This window comes from Cucurbita maxima, unplaced genomic scaffold (genome assembly GCF_002738345.1).
Source record: "Cucurbita maxima cultivar Rimu unplaced genomic scaffold, Cmax_1.0 Cma_Scf00021, whole genome shotgun sequence".
NCBI lineage: Eukaryota > Viridiplantae > Streptophyta > Magnoliopsida > Cucurbitales > Cucurbitaceae > Cucurbita > Cucurbita maxima.
The window spans coordinates 1,372,214-1,389,946 of record NW_019272037.1 but is presented as its reverse complement, the minus strand read 5'-3'; the positions used below and the strand labels follow the sequence as shown (position 1 = coordinate 1,389,946).

Genomic DNA, 17,733 nt, shown 5'->3' with positions numbered 1-17,733 from the left:
AAAAAAAAAAAAAAAAAAAAAAAAAAAAAAAAAAAAAAAAAAAAAATCAAGGAAAATGACACCAAAACGCAGATGAAAATGGGCAATGAATATAGAGGAATGTTTCCATGATTCAGTTGTCATCTCGTGGAAACAGCACCATGGATGGCAAAGATGTATATTAGCTGTGTAGCAGAGAGAATTATGAAGAATGCCTCCATTGTTATCTGCAAAAAAAACAAAGAATTCAGATGCAAATTCATTGGACTTCTCTAAGATTTTGTGAGAAGAAAAATGGGTATGAACCAAATTTAATTTTCTCACCAGTCTTGTGTTTCTGTAATCCAGAGCAATCTCTTTGCAAGCAAAGCTGCATAAACAAATATGAAAGCCTCAGTGTCCAGTTTTAAAGATTCTAAGTTATTCATGGTTTGTCATATGTTCGAGACATACCCCATGGCAAGGATAGTGAGAGACCAAGCAAAAACAGCAGCAGAGGATGCTGCGCCTAAGCTTTCAGCACTCCATGACCGAATATGGTTTAGTCCTGAGATTGCTGAGGCAGCTCCAGCCACCGCAGCCAACAAAGCGAATGTCACAAAGAAACCAGTGGCTGCGTTCCCCATGGGGAAGTAAATTGGTGAGAAATGGGCCGGTAGTCGTAAGCCAGGACCTGCATAATTCTCACAACAGTAACATCAGGCTAGCTGCAACGTAAAAAAGAAACAAGAAACACGATGGATATTACCAATGACGAAGCCATGATCGATGGCTGTGTTCATGGCCCAGCCACCGATGCCCAAAATGACTGCATACATGCAGAAGTTAAGCAGCAGAAGCAGAGAGGCAAGGGGTTTCATTTGTGCGGCTGATTATTGGAAGGGGGAAGGACAAAACAGGATGAGGAGTTTGCTAAGAATCAAGACACAAAAGTTGGGGGATTAATGGAGGTGAGATGGTTATATAAATAAAAGGGGATGGAAAAGGGAAGGTTCAGGAGGTTCTTTGCTTGCTAAGGCTGCAGTGTCTAAAGGACGGATGGGTCTTTGGAGTTGTAAAGGGCAGGGCAATGCTTCATGTTCAAGGTAAACAAAGCATATGCAAAATTCTTTCTTTGCCAACATTTGTAAGTTTGGTCTTCTAAATGGTGATTCTGCTGGGGATCGGGGTAGGAAAGGTAATATCCAATGTCCACATCCAGGCTACAGTTCTGTTATAGGACATTCAAATTGAAATCTTATGGAAAGAACAAATTAGCTGTAATTATTTCATCTTTGTAGCCTTAATTTGAAGCAATTTAAATTCTTTAACCGATGAAAAGTGGTGGGTGTCTACTCATGCCCTAGCCCCAACGACCATTTATAGCTCATCTTAGGAGGAGTCGATAGTTTGGCTTTGGATCCCTTCTGTTTCTTCATTCTTTTATCGTCGTTTTGCTTACATAACCTATTCCATTTGCTTCACATTACATCATTCAAAAGTAACAAACCCAACACACAGAGATGGGAGGGAACAGTATTTCTTTATATTTTCACATAAAATTATTGATTCTACTTCAAATTACAATGTCCTTCATCATTTAACACAACTTGTTCAACAAGTCAGTCAATCAAGAACAATCATATACAAACGAACTATACTATAAACAATTGTATTAAAATTTGAGAATGGGGAGTGCACCAAACCAAGCAATGTGTTTCGTTACTCAGATAGGATGATTTAACACCACAAGTTTATGGTTCCCAAATATAAGGTTAATGTGACAATTGTAAGCTTCAGAATTCATTAAATATCAAAATCTCTTGAACCAAAAATATATATTAACCAAATCTTTACTACAAAACACAGCGAGAGCAGCACAGCAAGAAAGGATGTAAATTGCTTATTCATCCTCCTGGCTGCGTAACCTAGCGAGCTTGTTGGTAACTACCACATCAAGTTGAGCTGCCCTCTCAACAATCTCTTTCCTCTTCTTTGTGGAAACATCGTGGGCAATCTCGGCACAATAGGTCCTACAGGTAAAAGAACACAAGCTTGAGACATATGGCAGCATATACAAACAATTTTAGTCCCACATTGGAAGTTTCTAAATACCTATTATGCATCATCAAGATTTCGAGCTCCTTGACATTGTGAACAACGAACTTTTTAAACCCATTAGGCAAGTAGTGGCGGGTCTTTTTGTCAGTGCCATAACCAATATTTGGCATCAAAGTACATCCTTTGAACTTTCTTCGAACTCTGGAATCAATACCCTTTGGCCTTCTCCAGCTTTCCTACAGGACAAACAAAAGAGATTAGAAAAAGCCGAATTGTTCGCCAACAATAGATGAAAGACGAAGGTAGTTAAAAAACAGAACTGTACACAGGGTTTCAGTAACAGAAAGCTTATACGTTTCTAAGCAAACTGTGTCGCAAAGACCTGAATATAATTCATCTTCGCCCTAAAAACGAGATGTCCAGCTATTAAATTAAAGACTGGACATTAGATACCATGGGCGGCTTCATATATATAGCCAAAGAGAACATTAAGTGATCAAAGAAAAGAAAAATTAAAATGCAACATCATTCAAAAGATGGTGGAACTAATAAAAGAATGGAACATACAACGAAGATCAGATGGTAGTGCATGAAAATAATCATCATTCAAGTACAGAAATGATGGGTTATCATCATCACGCCTAGTTGCATGTCTTACGGGAAAACTACGTGCTACGAAACTAATTATAAATAACGCATTATCACTAATAAAAGAATGGAAAATACAACAAAGATCAGATGGTAGTGCATGAGATTATCATCATTCAAGTGCAGAAATGATGGGTTATCATCATCACGCCTTGTTGCATATCTTTTGGGAAAAACAAGTGCCAAGGACACAAGTCAGCATGGTTGTTATTCTATCATCAGATCCACCCAACGACACCAAACCTCAACCAATATAATTCAAAAATAAAATCCGAAAACCAGGTAATAGTATCTTCTAAACTCAAATCAGAATAAATGTGCTGTTAACAACAAAAATCAGATACTCTGTCAGTCACCACCGTGCATCAATAGATGCAACTAAGACTGGGGCGACAATACATATCGTCATCTTCCTTATTGCACATTCAATAGTATACACAAATCAGATACTCAGTCAGTCACCACCGTGCATCAATAGATGCAACTAAGACTGGGGCGACAATACATATCATCATCTTCCTTATTGCACATTCAATAGTATACACAAATCAGATACTCAGTCAGTCACCACCGTGCATCAATAGATGCAACTAAGACTGGGGCGACAATACATATCATCATCTTCCTTATTGCACATTCAATAGTATACACAAATCAGATACTCAGTCAGTCACCACCGTGCATTCATCTTCCTTATTGCACATTCAATAGTATACACAAATCAGATACTCAGTCAGTCACCACCGTGCATCAATAGATGCAACTAAGACTGGGGCGGTATACACAAATCAGATACTCAGTCAGTCACCACCGTGCATCAATAGATGCAACTAAGACTGGGGCGACAATACATATCATCATCTTCCTTATTGCACATTCAATAGTATACACAAATCAGATACTCTGTCAGTCACCATCGTGCATCAATAGATCCAACTAAGACTGGGGCGACAATACATATCATCATCTTTCTTATTTCACATTCTATGGTAAAGACAAATAGACGGGACGAAAATCCAAAGAAAATTAAAATACCTTGACGGAGATCTTTCGATCACTTTGAGGCCTCTTGAACTTCTGGGTCCTCTTCTTCACGATCTTCTTCGATAGCAAAGGCACCGCCATTTTTGCTTTTACCTACAGATTCACAACAAGTACTCATTAATCAGCTCAAATGAACCAAATCCCATCAAAATTAAAAACAAACTGGATTAACCAGTGCGATTGATAAACACTCGATCTACAACATGAAATCTACCAATCAAGGGAAAAGGAAAAGATTTGAACTAGGAGAACAGCGAAAGAAATCCTGCGGCAGAATGGAGAGAAGAGCTTACAGTTACTAGGGCTTCCCTTGGCCGTCCCACCTTTGACGATTTATCTTTTGAAGCTCTGACTGGTTTATATAGAGAATGCCCGTCGATTAGGGTTTCATTTCTTCGGCTGTGAAGAGCTTGGGCCCTGTTCAGCAGCTCGATTTAGTAATCTCAGGCCCATTATTCTAACAGAAGGCCCATTACATTAATATTAGGAAAACTTTCACAAATACTCTGTTTATGCTGCCATTTATCCATATTGTCCCTGTAATCAACTATTTTACAAGAAGTCCCTATCCTCCACTATTTTATTCTGAGTTTCCAACAAATTTTTCTTATTAACTAGGAACATTAAAATTTAATGTTTTTTTTTAATTATAAATTCAAATCTTTACCCTTTTTTTTCGTTCGGGACCTAGACTTCATTGAGACCGATGGGTAAATGCTTGACTCTACTATCTAATGAACTTTAACCTAGTGGCATAAATAATTCGATAGAGGAATGTTCTTGGCATATGCAAGAATTACGAGATCAATGAAAATTTTATGAACATAAATTTAACTGATATGAAATATGTACTCTTTTCCTTAGCAAAACTATAATAGAGAAATGAAGAGGAAATAATATAACTTTATCAATTACAAGTTTCTCCATTATTCAAGTTTTTTACATTTCAACACGAGTAACGTACAATATAGCTCAACCTATATACGAGTGAGAAGAGGAGGAAAAAGTACTTGAAAATATGTTAAATTATAACATATACTCTAAACTCTGAAAGGTAGATTGTTTACAATTTCAAAAGATTGTTAGTACCATTCATTCAACTCGTAATTTACTCACTTCATTTTTACACCTTACACCTTATGAAGTATAAAAATGAAACTTCAAAACCTATGGCCATAATCAAAACTCATCACAAACTCAAAGAACAATGATATATTTATCAATTTCCATCACACATATTTCATCAAAAGAACACTCATGTAGCCAACTAAAAATTGAAGAACAGAGTTGGTATGAGTTAGGAGAGGAAGGCCTAACGTCAACCCACTCCTTGTCAACCTTCTCAACGTGCGCATTTGATTTGGGGATGCCATAGAACTGAGGCTTATCCATTTGCTTCATCATTTTCTTCATGAAGTTCATTGAGAATATCAACTCAAAGCTTTTCTCTAAGTCACTGTTACCTTTTTGAAGCTTAACCCCGATATTAGCATTGCACGATGCAATATACCCAAGAAGTAGAGCGTTCGTGCCAGCACTTCTATGCCTGCTGCTGCAAATCTGTAAGAAGGTACATTGTCAAATCAATGGCTAAGCAACTCGAATGATAAACCGTCACAAGAAAATGCCATTGAATGCCGAACCTCGACGTACTCCACACCAATTTCAGCAAGATTGTCCAGAACCTTGGATGATGAGAGCAAGTTTATGACTCCTCCAGAACCAACTGGGGATTGTAGAATTTCCCAGGGTGATTTCATTAAAATCTTGTATTTGTTCTGTTCGTCTACCACATTGCTAACAACTGGAAGTCTCTGTTCTTCCAAAAACCAGATCTGGAAAATTGTTTCCAAGTTACTAAGAAAGTATTGTTAGTGACTCCATAATGATTGCTATAGCTTAAAAACACTCCCATAATAGACACTGCTCTTTAGTAAATCTCATTGAATAATCACAGATGCTAACGCAAGGGGAAGGTGTTTGATGACTCCATTAAGCATAATTAAGAACCTTGCTTGCAATAGAAGAGTAAATGCCATGAAATAATAGAAATAGAAAGCTTTTCAATACAAATTACCGCCATGAAATAATATGAAAAGAAATATCTGCTCACCAACCTTTCCAGAATCGAAGGAAAAGTAATCATTGTCCATAAAAAGCTTTTCAACTGAATGAATTCTGGAAGCTGAGCATACCAAAATCAGAGGCACGGATGGGCGGTCTTCAATCTGTGCAGTACACATGTTTAATTCAGGAAATGCTCTCAAAGATCCATGCTCATTAAGATTTCAATGTTTATCTTGGTATAGTTCAATGAAAATCCAAGTAATACTTCTCCTACATTAGTGCATCAAAACGCCTAAAAGCTAATGCAACCAACCTATATTGTCATTTCAAAAAGTAGATTCGAAACTGAAAATTAAAATCTGATCTTAGGAAACCACAAGCAAGAACCATTTTTTTAAGCACAACTAATGCACATTGAATCACAGTGAACAAACTTCTTATTGAATTCTTATAATAATCATGGGCCTGAAAAAAAAATACGACCTTTGCAAACCTCCTATCATCACCAAGTAGATCAGGAAGGGAAGAAGATGTTGGATGCTCAGCATTATCACAAACAATATCAAGGTCAGAGTACCATCCCTCATCATTAACAACTAAAACAACGGCAGTTTTTCCAGAAGATATGAGATTGAGTCCCTTCTTCTGCAAACTAGTATGTTTACCAAGTTCCTCTTCATTTGCACCAGAAGTGACACATTTATCTGATACCTTCAAAATATTTTGTATTTTCTCCAATTCAGAAGCATTGAACAACTCGTTAACATTCAATCTGATTCAAGGAGTCAATTGAGAATACAAGGGTCAGTGCATTGGAAAGTAGACAAAAGTGTTTCGACACACATCATCTGATTGACTTCAGGAAACTCTCAAATTAGACACCGACAATGTTAAATATCTTTTGGCCTTTAAACTCCATAAAACCCATTGAAAGTGAATTTTAAATGAAGGGGACGTTCCTGAATTTTAGCTAATCATATCAATATCATTCGGAAAATAAATGAAAAGGAAACGAATATTTGTAATGTTTAAGATCCTGATCGTATGACCGGATTGGCAAATTTAGAATTAAATAAAAATCCAATGACTTAGCACCTGGCCCAGCAATTGTTCATGTACAGATTCCAAAAGATTCTGAAGGCATAAACTACCACTTAATTTATCACTTGAATTGAATTTAATCATGATACGCAGAAAACAATATGTATGGAAGGATAGAGACAAACTAAATCTAGTTCAAAATTAAACTACACCTTTTTGGAGAAACATAATTTATAAAAAGATAGAGCACAAACAACGTCTAATTAAAAATCGAACTATACCTTCTTGTAGGAATCTCAATATCTTGTAAAGCTTTTTGAAGCAACTTAGAATTGACACCGACTATCTGTTCGGCAAGTAACCTTCCCTGAATTTTTTCTCCAAATTTGAAACCACTGAACACGTGTTTCTGTTCCATTTCAGATAGTTTCTTTTTTGCAGCTATGAGACTATTTTGGAATTTTTTCCTTTCTTTCCATTCCTACAATGAATGATCTAGGTTACCAGAATAAGAATCGAGATAAGGAAAAAGAACCTAAATCTACAAGCAAAAGATGGTTGAATAGGGGGAAAAAAGTAGCAGAATTCAAAATTACAACAAAAACATGTATAAAGAAGCAATTATGAAACATGAAGTTCAAACGTCTGAATAATATCAAGAATTCAGTGCATTAATCACTAAAAATAAGTCGGCATCTTAACTTAATTTATTTATAAGGAAGAGAGTGAAAAAGAAAAAATATCTCACAAGTTGGCGTCGTTCTTTCTTCGATCTCTTGTTAGAATGCAAATTTAATTCCAAAAGACCTTTTGGAGGGGTAATTTTCATTTCTCGTCTTTCAAGATCAACAACAGGAACAATTGCTTTGACAAAAGGTATCCAAACAAGGCGACCAGAAACTCCAGTCTCTGTTGATGTTGGATTTCCAGTGGTATCAAGAATATCTTCGGAACTATCAAGCATGACATGCAAAAGATCTGCCCCTCCGCTGTCAAATACATTAACAACGGTTCCCAGGGACTGACCAGTTTCCTGACGGGTTGTATGCAATCAGTATCACAAGCAATCAAAGTCAGCATATTGTTGTGAAGGGGTAAAACAAGTAACCATGAATGAAAGAAAATTTTTATAATTAGTCCAAAAGCACAATTCCTACACATCTTCTAAATAGCAGTTTTTGTGAAGGGGTAGTTTATGGAAAGTTCTACAGGGCTTTTAAATTGCAGCTCGGGAAACTATAGTCCCTGAAGAAGCAATCATCCATAATTTGTAAGCAAACAACGAGCTGCATCAACTACATTCTCATTATAAAATCCAGAATTGCAATAAATCTGCACAAGCAGACCTAAACATTGACTAACTGAGTAATTCAACAAATCAGATTACTTTCCTGAAGGGGTGCGTGGGGGGCTTCCAACTTGATAAAAATATATTATAATTTGAAGTAAAAAAAAAAAATTAATGTGCTTGATACTTGAGAGACAACTTGTACATGCAAAAACATTTGCATACCTTCAGAATAACACTCATGCCAATAAGGTCACGGGAATAAAATTCACCTTCTTCCAACTCTGGTCGGTCTTCTTCCCTCACTAGGAGAGTTGATCCAATGAGTAGTTTTGCCTGAAAAGATTATGAAATCAGGATGACCGACACATTTTAATTTGAAATAGTTGATTATGACTAAACAACATCAGTGAAAAAAGTAAATCTTATGGGCTGACTATGATGGTTGCTTTGTTTTTTTTTTTTTTTTCAATTGGTACTCGTGCGCCAAAGTAGTAGTCGTAGAAATAATAATAATAAACTCATACTTCTATACATTGATCATAAACAGCTACATGAAGTAATAGTGACAAGAAAACCCCAGATTTAGGACAAAAAAACATGATTTATCGTACACAAAAAGGGAAATAGGTAGACCTGTTCAGCAGTATCGATTCCTTTAAACTTCAGTATCCAACTCTTTCGACCAGGGTGTTCCCTCCCCTCTTCCAAGTCAACTTCTCGGATTTCTTCCCTTCCTGAAACTTGCTGCTTCAACCATCTTGTGCCAGGCTAAAGAAAAGGGGTAAGTAGAAATCTCTATTGATTTAAAATGACTAGAATGTTCTTATATATATATATACACACACAACCAAAGGGTAGTTGATCGGCTGTATAAAGACTTGATAGTTAATAAACCAAAAGGTCGGCTGTTTATGATCAATGTATAGATTGTATTATCAAAACTACAGCACTGTGTTGGAGGGTTTTTTATTTCTCACAAGAATTGGGGGCAGAGGGCATATACTGTAAGAGTTTGAATTCCGTTTGAATATGGCAGGAGTAGCTCATTCCAACAACGCTGTATAAATATAGAGGTTCTTTCGAGAATTATTGCCATTGATTTACCGTGGAGAATCGCAGTTCAGGAAAATCAGTAACAGATTTTACTCGAACTTCCCCCTCAGTCCCGTGAACATTGGATATGTAACCAATTTCAACAAATCCTGTCGGAGCTTCCACACTTTCTAGAATCTGAGAAGTAGCTGAAATGCCAAAAACAAATCATCATTTCACATTTACATTACCCACGTAAACTCAAAACAACGACATATTACCTCCAAATCATCAAACAATACCAACAAAGTTAAACGAGACGCATTCGATCAGCCACGAGTTAAACGACATAAATTAGAGTAATAACCAAACAAGAAGAACTCACCAACTCTACGGCGGGAAGGCTGCAAAAGTGGAAGAGTGTGAAGATGGCGGTTCAAGGGCAGCTGAAGTATCGAGAAAGCTGAACCCTTACACGTAAGAGCGATACGTCTTCGTAAAGGTTCAGTGCATCGATTAAGAACGGAAATATATGGAGAAGAATGAGAAAAGGAGCTAGAAGAACACAGTGGGGAAGTTCTCTGCATCATCTTCAGGTTGCGCGGTCGAAAATGCCAGCGCCGGAGTGATGAACGCCATCTTTTAGATATTTCAGCGGAAGTTAAAACTTAAAACCCTCTGACGTCATCTTATTTTAATATTAATATTAACTAAAATAAAAATGGTCAAACAGTGTATTTAAGTAAAAAAGAAAAAAAATTGTTCAAAATTATTAATTTTAGTTCCTAAATTTTTAATTCTTTTTTAGATTTTTTTTAGTTTTTAATATAAATCTAATACCGCTTATTCAAAAAAATTTAAAAATAAGTTGAATTTAATTTTAAAATAATAGATTATTTATTAAACATAAAATTAAAAATTCACGAAATTATAAAACATTCTTAAAATTCGAAACCTATTAGAAAAAAAAAAGTTAGAAATTAATATATTTATTTAGTTATTTTTTAACTTTATTATGTTATATTACAAATTTAATGTTTGAATATTTTTATTAAAAGAATATTTATTAAATACTTGTAATAAAAAAAAAACCAAAAAAAATCCTGACATTATATAATTTTAGTATCATCCAATCATATGTTTTTTAAAAATTCAGATTAATTTTCTATTTAAAATTTTAATTAAGCGGGTTACGAACACATCTCTATTTTTTTTATGGATCTATCTATCATCAAATAATGTACATTAAGTGACGAGATTGTCGATATCATTTGTTCGTGTTAATCATCAAATACTATATTCCCTAAGGCTATCATAAATAAAAAAACAATAATAATTTCAAATATATAACAATATACATAATCAAAACCCCATTCAGCAAAAGGAGAAATGGGTTGGCCCTCGAAATGTCAAAATAAGCACAGTTCTCAAATATTACAATATATGGCTTTCACGTCCATAACAAAACAGAACAAAACCGCATGTTTCATCTACATTGCCACATTGCTGAAACATGCACCAGCAACGGCAACCAAAAATGTAGACAGGGCTACCTACATCCGACTCGTCAAATCGAATACAATTTAACACGAAACCAATCATTGAACGTCATCGAGAGATGCTTAGCATCGCAACGTGTGTACGACTCGTTGTATGTAAGGTGACATGAATGTGCTGGGACTCTGCTGGATTTCAGCACTGTCCAATGCTGCTCTTGATATGAACATGTTTTCTTGATATGATTTGAAGTGAAAGGATACTCAAGTTCTTTGGCTTGTAGTGGCTTCCAGCAACCCCCTCGAGCGCCTTAATTTGAGTTCGAGATCAATGAGGAAGTAGCATTTAGTTTGCTCTCTAACGTAGCAGACATTACCGTTCAATTTATTGAGAAGTCTGCGTGACAGATTTAGGGCGAGGCCTTGCTCTGAACTCCACTGTTGTCCTCCTCCAACCACATCTTGGATTAGTTCAGGAGGCAGACCTTGACCTGGATGTGACATTCTACACATACAAAGAAAAAAAAAACAATAAATAATCAATGTCCCAGCTCTGTCTTTCAAGATTTCTTTTCATGTCAGCTTTCACATACTTTGACTTTGACTATTCTCACCGACAGTCGTCCGACTCTACTACATTTGTTTGCTACAGAAACTCGTAGGATATTAAATCTTAAGTAGATTATTAAATCTTAAGTAGGTGTTCACCCTAACTTAAATTCATTATCTCTAAATCATTTATTACTTTCATTGCCCATATTGGCCACTAAGCCAACCCCATGGTTGTTTTTTCTTTCAAAAACTATCAAAAAAGAAATATGATAATAGAAACAGTCACTATAAGCAATTCAATACGGACGTGATCAAACATAGAACACATATTGTCGTTTTTGGACTTTCATTTTTGGGCTTCCCCTCAAAGTTTTAAAAACACGTATGCTAGGGAGAGGTTTCCACACCTTTATCAAAAATGTTTCATTCCCCTCTCTAATCGATGTGGGGTCTCATAATCCACCCCTCTTCGGGGCCTGGGGTCCTCGCTAACACTCGTTCTTCTCTCCAAGCAATGTGGGATCTCACAATCCACCCCTTTTCCGGGCCCAACGTCCTTGCTGACACACCACCCAATGTCCACCTTCCTCTCACCGTCCTCACTGGCACATCGCCCAGTGTTTCACTTTGATACCATTTGTAACCGCCCAAGTCTACTGCTAGCAGATATTGTCCTTTTGGGCGTTCCCTTTCGAGCTTCCCTTCAAGATTTTTAAAATGCGTTTACTAGGGAGAGGTTTCCACACCCTTATAAAGAATATTTCGTTTCCTCTCCAATCGATGTGAGATCTCGCAATACACATAAATATGTCTAGGCATGACTCAAAACTAATAGTCACGTGTGTACTGAATAGTTACTGAAGAAGAATTTTAGTTCACTAAACAACCTTCATCTCCTGAATTAAAATCCCTTGCAGTATACGATATGTTCACTTTCTTTCAAGATCCATACAAAAGTATACAAGACAAAGCTATACAAAGAAAATATGATACAAAACCAGGTAAAAAAGTGAGAAACACGAGCAAAATGGAGGAGTTACTGGAAAGTACCTGATCTGCAAGTGAATATGTTCATTTCCATCTTGTATAAGCTTCAAACCAGCTGAAATTTTGATTTCAACCCAACCATCCAGAGCAGGCGTGTTCTGCACTACGCTAAGTAAGAAATCTGATAAAACCAGCTGAAGTTTAATTTGATCGCCACAAAAAGTTAACACTTTGATTTCTTCTGGAATTTCATGAAACAGTTGTATGTTCTTCTCTCTGACAACAATCATGATTTGACAGATAATGGCATCCAGAACACTCCCAAGGACAAACTCGTCTTTATTTATCTGTACTTGGCTGTTAAACCAGGAGAAAAATCAGAGCAGCATAGGATAGAATTGAGCAGATTATAGAGATAAAAATGCATAACAAAATAATTGACAATATGGGTTCAATTGAGGCTAAGATATCTGTGAACTTCAATTGAAGAAGAAGAATATTGTGAGATATCTGCAGGAGAGATATGTCCTTCAGGTATTCCTTCAGGTATACTTGGCTTCATTCAGCCAATGTGGGAAAACCTTGTTGAGAATTATTGAGAGGAGTAGTTCCACGATTGCTGATTAAGAGGAAGATCATGAGTTTAAGAATAAGGAACATTATCTCCATTGGTCTGAGGCCTTTTAGGGAAACCAAAAGCAAAGCCATGAAAGCTTATGCTCAAAGTGGACAATATCATATAGTTGTGGAGGTCCGCGATCCCTAACATGGTATCAGAGTCATGTCTAAGGTTTATTTTGTTTGATGGCTCCAGAGAAGGAATCGAGCCTCGATTAAGGGGAGTCTCAAAGGTGACTCAAGTGTCGAACAAAGGGTTTACTTTGTTTGAGGGCTCCAGAGAAGGAGTTGAGCCTCGATTAAGGGGAGTCTCAAAGGTGACTCAAGTGTCGAACAAAGGATTCACTTTGTTTGAGGGCTCTAGAGAATGAGTCGAGTCTCGATTAAAGGGAAGCTATTCGAGAGCTCTAGAGAAGGAGGCCTCAGGAGAGGCTCTATGGTGTACTTTGTTCGAGGGAAGGATTGTTGAGAATTATTGAGAGGAGTAGTCCCACATTAGCTAATTAAGAAGAATACTAGCTCCATTGGTATGAGGCCTTTTGGAGAAACCAAAATGAAAGCCATGACAGCTTAGGCTCAAAGTAGACAATATCATACCATTGTGGAGGTACGAGATTCCTAACCAACCATATCGGTGTCACCCCTCGAATATAGACTTATCATCATTTCTCCCCCATCATTTTTTAGAAAACAAACCTGATTCTCATTAATAACTTGCATCAAGGATACAATACATGTGAGGAAAATATTATTCTAATCCTCCGGTGCAATGAAGAAATTTGCTTGTTGCCCTGCCTAGAAACGACCAAACGACCTACAGATGTGCTTGTCGACCTTCTCATTTAACGTCAAGTAGATTACTACAAATGTTGGACAATATGAAAATGCTACTTTTGTTGATAAGTAAGATCATATTTGACAAGGCTAACTACGTGTTCTATTTCCTCACTAAGGTGTTTAGTGGGCTATACCTATTCATTCATCCCGTAATATGTCTCTTAGCCCTCAAGTTTTGACTTATGTTTTCTCCAATTGTCCTTTGGCACTCACTTCAGTGGATGTTTCATACTTTTATGCAGATGTTTTGTGTCAATTAAAGTGATTGTTAAACGACTTACAAAATTAAGAAATCCATGGCATGGTTTACGAACGAAAATCACCAGCAGTAACGAAAATCACCAGCAGTAACGAAAAAAAGAAAGGAATTCAAACATAAAGTGAACGTTTGCCGAGATGGTACTTACCCCACTTCTAAACTTCTGAAGTCCATATCCTCAATGATTGCCATGATCTGTCTCTCGCACGCATCACTAGTAACAAGGAAGAGTTTCTGGTTGTCTGTAATGCCAGAATTTACAAGGAGTTCATGAGTAAATTTGATGCCATTTAAAGGATTTTTCATCTCCCGCTTTAAGTAAGTCAACTCCTTAAGCTGCAAATTGCCCCGTCTTTCGCCCAGGCCGAGTCCTTCAGAGACCCCTTGCAAGTTCGGCTCAACAACTTGCAGGAAACAGATACAACCAATGACATTTCCTTCTGCATCAGTCCTTTTGTTTGATGTTAAAAGCACCTCCACATAGTCACCATTCTTATTGAAAAATCCTAATGGAAACTTCTCAGTTTGTTCACCACCAATACCTTGATATAATAGGATCATAAACCTAGTGAGGGTATCTAGATCTTTCAACCTACAGAAGTTCCCAAAAATCTCCCCTACTAGCATTTTTCCTACAACTTCATCTTTACTCCAACCAGAAAGCTTCTCCATGGCAGCAGTCCATTCACAGCAGTAACCATTCTCGTCAGAAACGAAAATTGGTGGAATCAATGGACTCAGACTTTCAATGATTGTCCTATAATCTCCCTGCAGACGGATAAATCTATCCCTCACGCCTTTCTCCGACGTTATATCTTGCCCAACAAAGCAAACCCCAATAACTTTATTTGTGTAATGCCTACTTGTGCAAGCATTAACTACAATATACACAGCAGAGTTTTCTTTATCAGTTCCAAACTTTCTCAGTTTTAACTCCACATTTTTGTCTTCCACACCTGAAAAACACAAGGACAATCATATAACAAGGGAAGGGACGAAAAAGAAACAGTAGAGGGCTATTGCTATGCTGTGACACTGATGATCAAATCAATAGTTAGCTTCATAAGCTATAAGCAAACTAATATTAATAAATGCCACTGATCTCTACACTTACCTTGCAGAGCATGAAGAAGTAAATTTCCAACGGTTCCTCGTGAATCATCATGAACGATGTCATCCAGAGATCTCCCCAAAGCTTCTCCAGTTTGTAATCCTACGAGTTCAGCTATTTTAGCATTCCATCCATTGATCACACCAGTTGAGTCAACCCCAAAAATTGGAACGGTTGCTGTTTCAATCAACCTAACCATTTCACAAGCTACTGAACTGAGTTCGCCGATGTCCTGAGACACAGTATCACTCTGCTGGACAGACATTTCTGCCTTCGAATCACTGTCTCTAGCGCTCGAGAAAGACTCCCTCATAATAAGCTGCAATGAGTGAATGGCATTTATTTCTTGAGCTTCCCATGACATACTTTTACTCTTTGCAACTTCAAGAAATGCTTTAAATGATGACCTTGGGTGCATTCTTCCACCATCATCCTTATCATCTGGATGATGCTTGGCTCCTCCCCATTGGATTTCTTTTGCGGCATGGGAACGGAACCAGAATAAGAAATCTTTTGAACTAATTCTTGCAGCAGTCATACCACATATTGCATCACCTAGTGAAGCAGCTTCGGGATAGCCAGCATCAGCCAAGCTATCCGTGCTCAGTCCTGTAGAATCTCCATGGTTATTGAGTATCCACTCGACAAGGTTTTTAACTTGGGCTTCAGTTGGAGTTACACCTAGTAGACAACATGCCCCCTGATAGTACAATGCAGCGCCATCACACTTCACGAGATCCTTTATACTAGGTGACTGGGTCAGCAATGCATAAGGGGAGCCTCGGAGGAGCATGTCACAGAGTAAGGTTTGTGTCTTGAGAACCTTTTTCTCTGTTATTTGTAATGCCAATTGAAGCTCCATGTAAAGTTGCAGCCCGAAAGCCTGCATGAGAAACTCGCAAGCATAACGAAGTGGGAAAGGGACATATCGTGGTGAAGTATGGTGGCACACTACCAGGCCCCATAACCTTGTTGGAGAGTCATCACTGTTCATGATTACTGCCATTGCCAATGAGGCTATGGAACCCATATTTGCCATGTACTGCAAATGACAACTATGTGGTGATCGAAGTGTTGAATTAACCAAACAAAGAGGCTGCTTTAGCTCATCACTTTGAATGACCTGCACAGGCTTCGCATGGCAATCGCAAATCATCCTAACGCGGTTCTGCTTGAACAAGAAACGAGCAGCTTGGGGTATATCAATGGCAGGATAGTGCAAACCGAGATATGGCTCCAAGTCCGACCTTCTGATTTCTGACACTACTTCACCATGTTCATCATCATGGAACTTATACACCATCACTCTATCATACCCTGTAAGCTTCTGAACATCTTCCACAACCGTATCACATAAAACACCAATATCACCACCAGGTAGAGCCTGCAACCTGGAAATGGCTCGAACTGCAAGTTTCTGCGAATGCACGGCGCCGGCAAGCGACAGTGCAGGATCAACAGACCGTGCAGGCTCCAAATCAATTACAATCCCCACATCAATCCTATGCAATATGGCATAAAATGGCTTCTGGGTATTCCTAGAATAAACCCAAACAGGATTCAACAGCGAAATCTCCCTGGATGAAGCAGCTTTCGCCAAAGAAGCACCGGAGGAAGGCGTAAACAGAGCTCTTATATGAACCCCAATTAGACCCTTCCCCGGTGCCGACTCAAACTGATCATTTATCCCCAATAAGTCAAAACAATTCTCACTGTAGCTAATAATCTTAAGACTAGATTCTTCAATCGCAAGCAAACAACCAAACGGTTGAACCATTCCACCCCTCTGAATCTTAGACAGATAGGCAGTAATTTGTTCTTCGGGTACAGACTGTGGAGCTTCAAGAACTGATCTCGAATAGTTAAAAGACTCACCAAAGGCGTCCGATTGCTCAAACTTGTTCAAAAGCCCAGCATCAGCATTGTATTGCACAAGTGCCGCAGCTCTGTTGTCGGTGCTAGCGGTGTTGCTCGGTCGAGCCCTGATATTGCTTTCCGCCGAGGACGAAAACGCCGCCATTCCTCCCCGATTGTTCTCCATGAGTGTATCCGCAAGGATTGAAGTGAAATTGTTGGATTGGTTGTTCAGAGAAACGAAGGAGGAAGCTGGAGGTTTATCTCCATCAGTGAATTCATCGCTTGAAACAGGTGCCGTACGACTCAGAGAAACTAGGAGGAGCTGGTTTGCTTTTGGCTTTTATCTTCCCAAGAAGTGACTCGTCGTCATCCCTTGTCGCCGATTCACAATCCATCTCTCTGTTTAGCTTGGAATTTACTCGCCTTCGTTTTTGGATCAGCATATTTCACCACTCCATGTTCCCCTCCTCCTTCCTTTTCCTTTTCCTGATTATTATTTTATTATTATTATTATTATTTTTAATTGTTATGTCTGTTGGTTTCAGCCTCTTAACCTCTGAATCTTTATCCATAAACGGTAATAAATCAATTTTCATTTCATCAAATTTTATCCACATCCATATCCATTTCTATTAATAATACATCTCATCGATCATATTTTCGTTATATTTATATGTTTAGTTTATTTCAAAAATAAAAATTATTTTTTATGACATATTTTCGAGCCGGTAACAACAAGTACAACTGTACCAACTCGAAATTTCGTGTTAGATTGATGGTCCGAACAATCTAAATAAAGTTCACAATCTAATCCAACTCTATATTTTCAAGTTGGGTAACTAAAATTTCATAAAATTCAAATATAAACATTCTG

General features: G+C 37.7%; 4 protein-coding genes and 6 non-coding genes across 11 annotated transcripts; all 10 read right to left on the bottom strand.

Annotated features, from left to right (window-relative positions):
* Nucleotides 1-70: 70 nt before the first annotated feature.
* LOC111495604 lies at nucleotides 71-942 on the bottom strand. The gene is made up of 4 exons (XM_023145714.1): nucleotides 728-942; nucleotides 433-652; nucleotides 304-349; nucleotides 71-206 (listed from the first exon to the last, which is right to left on the bottom strand). Exons 1-4 carry the CDS (start codon nucleotides 837-839, stop codon nucleotides 120-122), a joined length of 465 nt encoding a protein of 154 aa, XP_023001482.1. The 5' UTR covers nucleotides 840-942; the 3' UTR covers nucleotides 71-119.
* Nucleotides 943-1,616: 674 nt separating this feature from the next.
* LOC111495610 (60S ribosomal protein L32-1) lies at nucleotides 1,617-4,071 on the bottom strand. 2 transcript variants are annotated; one of them, XM_023145719.1, is made up of 4 exons: nucleotides 4,005-4,071; nucleotides 3,703-3,804; nucleotides 2,074-2,255; nucleotides 1,617-1,991 (listed from the first exon to the last, which is right to left on the bottom strand). In XM_023145719.1, exons 2-4 carry the CDS (start codon nucleotides 3,790-3,792, stop codon nucleotides 1,862-1,864), a joined length of 402 nt encoding a protein of 133 aa, XP_023001487.1. In that variant the 5' UTR covers nucleotides 3,793-3,804; nucleotides 4,005-4,071; the 3' UTR covers nucleotides 1,617-1,861. The 2 variants fall into 2 exon arrangements, with proteins under 2 accessions (XP_023001487.1, XP_023001488.1); XM_023145720.1 differs by having other exon boundaries at nucleotides 3,930-4,019.
* On the bottom strand, nucleotides 2,748-2,823 carry LOC111495851. Its single transcript, XR_002720374.1, has one exon. It is a non-coding gene; the product is annotated as a small nucleolar RNA Z195/SNORD33/SNORD32 family (small nucleolar RNA).
* Nucleotides 3,001-3,080, bottom strand: LOC111495861. The gene has a single exon (XR_002720383.1). It is a non-coding gene; the product is annotated as a small nucleolar RNA U31b (small nucleolar RNA).
* LOC111495858 lies at nucleotides 3,107-3,186 on the bottom strand. The gene has a single exon (XR_002720381.1). It is a non-coding gene; the product is annotated as a small nucleolar RNA U31b (small nucleolar RNA).
* LOC111495857 lies at nucleotides 3,213-3,292 on the bottom strand. The gene has a single exon (XR_002720380.1). It is a non-coding gene; the product is annotated as a small nucleolar RNA U31b (small nucleolar RNA).
* LOC111495856 lies at nucleotides 3,453-3,532 on the bottom strand. The gene has a single exon (XR_002720379.1). It is a non-coding gene; the product is annotated as a small nucleolar RNA U31b (small nucleolar RNA).
* Nucleotides 3,559-3,638, bottom strand: LOC111495860. Its single transcript, XR_002720382.1, has one exon. It is a non-coding gene; the product is annotated as a small nucleolar RNA U31b (small nucleolar RNA).
* Nucleotides 4,072-4,768: 697 nt separating the features above from the next.
* On the bottom strand, nucleotides 4,769-9,771 carry LOC111495546. Its single transcript, XM_023145635.1, has 10 exons — nucleotides 9,528-9,771; nucleotides 9,215-9,351; nucleotides 8,744-8,878; nucleotides 8,333-8,443; nucleotides 7,568-7,852; nucleotides 7,101-7,300; nucleotides 6,262-6,550; nucleotides 5,829-5,939; nucleotides 5,355-5,546; nucleotides 4,769-5,271 (listed from the first exon to the last, which is right to left on the bottom strand). The coding sequence occupies exons 1-10, from the start codon at nucleotides 9,730-9,732 to the stop codon at nucleotides 4,909-4,911; spliced, it is 2,028 nt and encodes a 675-aa protein (XP_023001403.1). The 5' UTR covers nucleotides 9,733-9,771; the 3' UTR covers nucleotides 4,769-4,908.
* A 730-nt stretch (nucleotides 9,772-10,501) lies between these two features.
* Nucleotides 10,502-17,335, bottom strand: LOC111495533 (phytochrome E-like). Its single transcript, XM_023145609.1, has 4 exons — nucleotides 15,006-17,335; nucleotides 14,040-14,847; nucleotides 12,241-12,534; nucleotides 10,502-11,143 (listed from the first exon to the last, which is right to left on the bottom strand). Exons 1-4 carry the CDS (start codon nucleotides 17,041-17,043, stop codon nucleotides 10,903-10,905), a joined length of 3,381 nt encoding a protein of 1,126 aa, XP_023001377.1. The 5' UTR covers nucleotides 17,044-17,335; the 3' UTR covers nucleotides 10,502-10,902.
* Nucleotides 17,336-17,733: the final 398 nt, after the last annotated feature.

What these genes read in the sequence shown, in the direction of transcription:
- LOC111495604 (XM_023145714.1), bottom strand. Translation starts at nt 839, where the DNA reads ATGAAACCCCTTGCCTCTCTGCTTCTGCTGCTTAACTTCTGCATGTAT. An exon ending in CGATCATGGCTTCGTCATTG is followed by an intron (nt 653 to 727) that starts GTAATATCCATC and finishes AGAATTATGCAG; the next exon opens with GTCCTGGCTTACGACTACCG. An exon ending in ATTACAGAAACACAAGACTG is followed by an intron (nt 207 to 303) that starts GTGAGAAAATTA and finishes TTTTTTTTGCAG; the next exon opens with ATAACAATGGAGGCATTCTT.
- LOC111495533 (XM_023145609.1), bottom strand. Translation starts at nt 17,043, where the DNA reads ATGGAGAACAATCGGGGAGGAATGGCGGCGTTTTCGTCCTCGGCGGAA. An exon ending in ACTTCTTCATGCTCTGCAAG is followed by an intron (nt 14,848 to 15,005) that starts GTAAGTGTAGAG and finishes TGTGTTTTTCAG; the next exon opens with GTGTGGAAGACAAAAATGTG. An exon ending in CATATTCACTTGCAGATCAG is followed by an intron (nt 11,144 to 12,240) that starts GTACTTTCCAGT and finishes TTGTATGTGTAG; the next exon opens with AATGTCACATCCAGGTCAAG.
- LOC111495546 (XM_023145635.1), bottom strand. Translation starts at nt 9,732, where the DNA reads ATGATGCAGAGAACTTCCCCACTGTGTTCTTCTAGCTCCTTTTCTCAT. An exon ending in GCCTTCCCGCCGTAGAGTTG is followed by an intron (nt 9,352 to 9,527) that starts GTGAGTTCTTCT and finishes TTGGCATTTCAG; the next exon opens with CTACTTCTCAGATTCTAGAA. An exon ending in GCATGAGTGTTATTCTGAAG is followed by an intron (nt 7,853 to 8,332) that starts GTATGCAAATGT and finishes ACAACCCGTCAG; the next exon opens with GAAACTGGTCAGTCCCTGGG.
- LOC111495610 (XM_023145719.1), bottom strand. Translation starts at nt 3,792, where the DNA reads ATGGCGGTGCCTTTGCTATCGAAGAAGATCGTGAAGAAGAGGACCCAG. An exon ending in ATCGAAAGATCTCCGTCAAG is followed by an intron (nt 2,256 to 3,702) that starts GTATTTTAATTT and finishes TTTGTCCTGTAG; the next exon opens with GAAAGCTGGAGAAGGCCAAA. An exon ending in ATCTTGATGATGCATAATAG is followed by an intron (nt 1,992 to 2,073) that starts GTATTTAGAAAC and finishes TTTTACCTGTAG; the next exon opens with GACCTATTGTGCCGAGATTG.